General features: G+C 42.5%; 1 protein-coding gene across 3 annotated transcripts in view; it reads right to left on the reverse strand.

Annotated features, from left to right (window-relative positions):
- Positions 1 to 5,914, reverse strand: part of GRIP1 (glutamate receptor interacting protein 1) — a 110,735-nt gene that overhangs the window by 86,835 nt on the left and 17,986 nt on the right. For all 3 annotated transcript variants that reach the window (XM_008589762.1, XM_008589761.1, XM_008589764.1), the window contains 2 exons: positions 3,633 to 3,819; positions 2,912 to 3,057 (listed from right to left, as the gene is read on the reverse strand). In XM_008589762.1, coding sequence (XP_008587984.1) covers positions 2,912 to 3,057; positions 3,633 to 3,819 — 333 coding nt within the window. The remainder of the gene's footprint in view (positions 1 to 2,911; positions 3,058 to 3,632; positions 3,820 to 5,914) is intronic.

Below are 5,914 nucleotides of genomic sequence, written 5' to 3' on the forward strand. Positions count from 1 at the left end.
ATTATTTCTTCTCTTCCTCATTAATTTCAGGTCCTAAACATGCTGAAATCTCCCCGGTCTTAACAAAACAAGACAACAAAACAAAACAAAATAACACCACTTTGAACTCGGAATCCCCCTCTATCTGTTGTCCTATCTCCTTTCTCTACGGCTAAATTTCTTGACCTTGCCAAATGTCCCCTGGGGCAAAATTGACCCTGGTGGAGAACTACTGAATAGAGGCTATGAGGCGATATAAAATAGAGCAAAGACTACATAACTAAATGCAGTGGAAGTTCTAGAAAGAGGAACCTACAGTGGCCTTTCAACTGTTCACTGCATTTTCCTTGCCAAACTCTCTTCCCAAACCCAATTCCTAGGCAGACAGCAAGCATAGCTGGTCTGTACATTTCACGCTTCACTCACTCCCAGCTCGCTGCCATCCGACTTCTGCCCCTCATTCCCTTGAAACTACTCTGGCAATGTCTTTCTTTCTAATGGCCAAATCCAAAGGACATTTCCTGTCCTATGCTACTGGAATTCTCTGCAGCACATTTACACTATTGATCTTGACTTTTGCCTTGAAAGTCTTTCTTTGGTTTCTGAAATGCCACCTTCTTTTGGTTCTCCTCTCACTTCTCATACTGTATTTTCTTTAACTCCTTTGCTGGCATCTTTTCCCTTTAAATCTTAGTATTCTTCAGGCAGAGTCCCTCCTCAGTCTCCTGCTACTGCCAGTCTTTGCTTAGTGATTTAATTTTTCCCAATGTTGGTCGCTGTTCGGTCCTAGCCCAGACCCCAGTCGCAGGCTCCAGTCGCAGGCTCCAGAAGGTACTGCCTGCATTTTCCTGAGCACTTTCTTCTGCATTCTAGTGGCAGCACAAATTCACCAAGTCTATTCTTATCTTCCAGCAATTCTTTCTCTTATCTCTTTGGCTATGAGCTCCTTAAGGACATTGATCTTTTCTATTTTCTCTTTCAGTGATCTGAACATAGCACAGTGCCTCGCACTTAGTAACTAGGGTTCAGTAACTGTCTTTTGAATTAAGGAATGAATGTGCTTGTTTTTTTCCCCTAGTATTGGCAGTGGATTCTCCTACTCATGTTAAAATAGAACTTTTTGCTATCCCCAAATTTCCACTTTTCTAGTCTCAGTTAAAGACATCAGTATCTACCCAATTGCTTACTCTCACCTCTCAGGAGTCACCCACGATCTTCTCTTCCCCTCATCCTCCATATCCAATTCATTAGTGAGTTCTGTTAGCCCTGCTTCAAGCCATCTCCTGAATTTCACTATTTGTCACCACCTCTAGCACAACCACCTTGTCAGGCCACCATCATACCTTACCTGTCCAACTGCCACGATCTCCTAACTGGTTTTTCTGTTTCTGCTATTTCCCTCTTACATTTCAGAAGGATTTCTCTAAAACATTCATCAGATTATCTCAGTCTGCTGCATAAAACACTCCATGGCTTCCTTACATGGGGAATAGAATCTAAATTCTTCACCAGGGCACAGCACTACTAGGCCCCTTCCAATCTCTCCAACCCCATCTCCAAATCCAAACTCAATCCCTACCCTCAAAGCTCTTACATGCTCCAGCAACAGCTCTTTTTGCTATTTCTCCACCAAGCTTCTATTCTGGCTCAGGTTCTTTATACTGTCTGCACCCTCTGCCTGGAATGCTCTCCTCCCAGAGCCTCGTGTGGCTGGCTCCTTCTCAACCTTCAAATCTCTGCTCAAATGCTACTTCCTTCCAAGGAATCATTCTATAGGAATAGCTCCTCCACAGGCATTCTAACCCCCTACCCTGTTTTATTTTCCTAGAGCATTTACTATTATCTAAATTTATATTTGATAATTTTCAAATTAACTTTCTGTGCTGCTATAAAAGTTTCATGAAGACAGGTTTTTTTCTTTCTTTCCTGTCTGCTGTCACATCTACATTGTGTAGAGGAGTAACTCGGCAAATATTTGCTGGAATAATGCAATCCCTGTGTCCAAAGGCATATCTTTACTGATTGGTAAAGGTCACTGGGTCTGTGGGGTGGCATTTCACTGTGTGAAGACAACTTTCTTAAATGAGAACTTACACCAACCTCTAAAATCCACACACTTGTTAGCTTCTGACTAGAACAACCTCTATGACCAAACTTTAGTTAGGCTCCTCTGAGCCATCTTTTTGACTAGGTTTTGTCCCTGGCCTAGTCCTTGGCCTCTGACCCCAGTTTTAGCAAGAATCCTCCTGAGCCAGTTTAGTGAGAATCCCCCCACGTTTGATATCTAATCAAGTTCAAGTAATTTTCCATCGAAAGCCTCCCTCACATTCACCTTGCCCGCTGGCTATAAATCCCAGCTGCCCTGGCTGTATCTGGATTTGAGTTCAGTCTTTCTCCCCTATTGCAATATTCTTGAACCCTACTGGAATAGTCTTGAATAAAGTCTTTTTTGTCACTTTTAACAAGTATCTGGTACAATTTCTCTTTAACATTAAATACCAAATATTTACCTACTGGGCTTGTATAAATCCACCTAACACATTTTCATTGCTCTCTAAAGAAGTTTCATATGTTCTCTGCAGTGGGAAGGGTCAGAGAAAGGTTTTTATTGTCTTTGTGATTGAAGAATATGGTTTCTCCAGCATGTAGGGGAAAGTCAGAAAGAATAAAGGGTACATGATGTTTTTTAAAATCATCTCTATAGTGGCTGTTACTTATTCAATTTGTCACATTTATTTTCAGTTGTTCCCATGGTGACATTTTAATGAATAATACAAAAACAATGCTCAATTCAAAAATGACATATCAAACCTCCTAAACAAAAACATGTTCAGTATATAAAAAAATAGTTCCCTCTCTGCCACATAACTAATATAATTCACATGCAGTCCACTCCTGACTCTGCTGCTGACTTGAGATTATATGATTATACCTGCAACATCAAACTCGATTTCCAGTGTGACCTTGCTTGTAATTGAAGAATCTCGAAGGAGCTGATTGGCTTCCTCAAAGGTGCTGTCTTCAGTTGGAATTCCATTAATGGCCATCACTCTGTCTCCAATCTGCAGCACCCCACATCTAATTTAGAACCACATGTTAGAGGTTGTAGGTAGAGTAAATCATCAAGTTGAGCTTGCCAAATCTACCTTGTTTGATACCTGCAAAATAGCTTATCCATTCAGTCCTGTTTGTTCAATGCTGTGGCATCATACTAGGTCAACTGCAATGTCTTGCACTCTTGCATTTCATGGTTACAATTGTGAGCAAGGGAATCCTGACATATCCCAGAGAAGTAATTAATAATTCATAACCATGATACTGTTAGCATCTGATCTAAACCAATAAATAGTAATGATGAATTTACATTCCCCCATAGCAGAGAATTCATTAAAGTTTGAATTTCAGATTTTGTTTGGATTTTCTCCTTTTTAATTAATATTGCTGCTGGTCCCTTGATGGACAAAATCTGCTAGATAAAGGCATCCGTGCTCATTATTCTTCTCAAGAACATAAAAGTTTATTGTCAGAACAGAGAGTTCATTACACCTTGCATTTCCTGCATTGAGCACTGTTCCATAATTTATTAGCCATTCAAAGATAGCCAGCACCAGAAATGCGAGCAGAAAATGATGCTGTGAGAGAAAGCGTCTCACCTCTCTGCTGGGCTGTCAGCTTCAATATAGGAAATCAGAGGTGGAGAAGAGAGGGTCTCTGTGGCAAAGACACTGCCCTGCAATTGGATCCCAAATCCTGTGACAGGATCTGCTGTTAGCACGACCTCCGTGGTTTCTGTGTGAACAACCTGCCCAGCCAATCCCACTGTGCTAGAGGCTAAAGAAACTAGAGGAAAAAACACAAAAAAGAATGACTTTAGGTTGGAGCAAGCACCAGGAATACCAGCATTTCCAAAATAGATCATGTTTCTGAACAAAAGCTCATTGGCAATGGTAGGAGGTTAAATTTTGGTCTTCTAGCAAAAAATGTAGCCAGAGTTGAACAAATAAATGAATCTCCCAATATCTGTCACATTTCAGTCATAACACCAGTGTGGCCCCTTTATGCCCCCACCCACTCCTCAAACCAGGGACCACTGTGGAGGCTGTAGGAAGACGATGGCCTTGGGGTCAGGGTATGTGGGTTCCAGCTCTGGCACCACCACTAAGCACCAGCTGGAGGACCTTGGGGTACATCATTTCATATCTGTGTGTGTCTGTATCCTGTATAGGAGAAGGGGAGTTGGGCTAGCTGGTCTAATGTTTTTTCAACCTTAGCCATCTGTGTCTGAGCTTTACTGACTTTTTACAATCAATCTGAACTTCAGCTTTAAAAAAACAATTAATCTAAGTCTGGCCCCTAGAGTGGTGAGGCTGTGCTGGTCCTCTACCTTAATCTAGCATTGGGTTGGCACACTGGAGTCATTTAAACTTTGTGAATTCCTCCTACCCCCAAATTTGGTCTCCTTTTTGCTCTTTAGTGTGGGGTCCCCAGCCTACCTTGTTTCTTTTCATTCATTTCTCCGATACTCATCTCAGCCTCCAGCCCCACATCTCTGTCTTATTTCCATCGCCAACCCAGGTCATGAAAGGGCCACTCTGGTCCTGGAAGCCTTTCTCTCAGCCCTGCCCACGGGATCCAGCCACCTGTGCTGTTTGTGAGAAACCCCCGTAGGGTCCTTTGCTGGACTGTCACTTCCTCCAAAATAGGTCTTCTGGTTCCCTTACTTTAATTGAAATCTGATGACACCATAGACCTCAAAACCCTCTCTAAGCACAAGCCTTTTTCTTTCACTCCCCCCACTTCCCAGATGCAGCTTTTACCTCAACCTGCTCCTATTTAAAATTCCATACAATGCACTTATTTCTGCTCTGTCTCATCTTCAAAACCATAGTTTTCTACTTTTTCAAAATCCCTTCCTGTTTCCTTGCTGACTTCTGGACTTGGCTCTTTGTCTGCTCCTCTAACCTGTAGCTTTCCCTCATCCTCAGCATCTTTGACATCATGGTGGCCCCCTTCCGATGTGCTGGCCTTACGTTCTTCAGCTCTCAATGCCAGTTACTAGTAATTCCACCTGACTTCAGCTGTCTGCCAGCATAGCCCCGTGCTGACCCCATCTTCCTTCAAAATGGATAGATCTCCAAGATCTCAATGTCTGAATCCCCCTCACTGATCACATACCCCTTATCAGCCATCTTTCCCAGTCCCTACAATCTAACTTTCTCCTCCTTATGACTTCTAGTCCCATTTCCTCTTGTCTCTTAGTCTAGTGGTTTTCAAACTACTTTTAGCAACAGACTTTTCCCCCCCTTCAAATGAAAGAATACAAGGGATGCCTTTGTATCCCAGAAAAAAACAGCTACTGTAGTTGAGGTAGGAATGGGAGATCCCAGAGGCCTCCCATAAAAAGCTAGGCAATGCAGTTGGAAAGCCATCACCTTCACCCACTGCCTTCTGCTGCTAAAATCATTGCCCTCCATGCTCCACCTGGACCCCTGGTAGCCATTTCAATGATGCATCTGCTAGTACCAGAGATTTTTTTTTTTGCTGGCTGGTACAGGGATTGAACCCTGGACCTGGGTGTTAGAAGCACCACACTCTTAACTAGCTGAGCCAGCTTAGTATCAGGGATTCTTAAACCTCATGTGATTTGCTATGTCTAACACTTTATACTCTGAAAATGCCTGGTCAACTCCACTGCCGTTACTAAGTTGCTGAAGGATGCTAGAGAAAGTCACCACCAATCCACATCACTCTCTATTAAGCCCTAGGATCCTCTGTTGTGTAATATTTTGGCACCTTATTTGATTCCTCACAAGATTGGTTTCAAACTTCCCTGTTCATTTCCTACAAGACTGAAAAGATCCAACCATTTGACAAGAGTTCCTTGAACAACACTCACTCTTCTCAACCTCAATTTCTTGTATCATCTGTTCTCTCT

Source organism: Galeopterus variegatus, unplaced genomic scaffold (genome assembly GCF_000696425.1).
Source record: "Galeopterus variegatus unplaced genomic scaffold, G_variegatus-3.0.2 Scaffold5641, whole genome shotgun sequence".
NCBI lineage: Eukaryota > Metazoa > Chordata > Mammalia > Dermoptera > Cynocephalidae > Galeopterus > Galeopterus variegatus.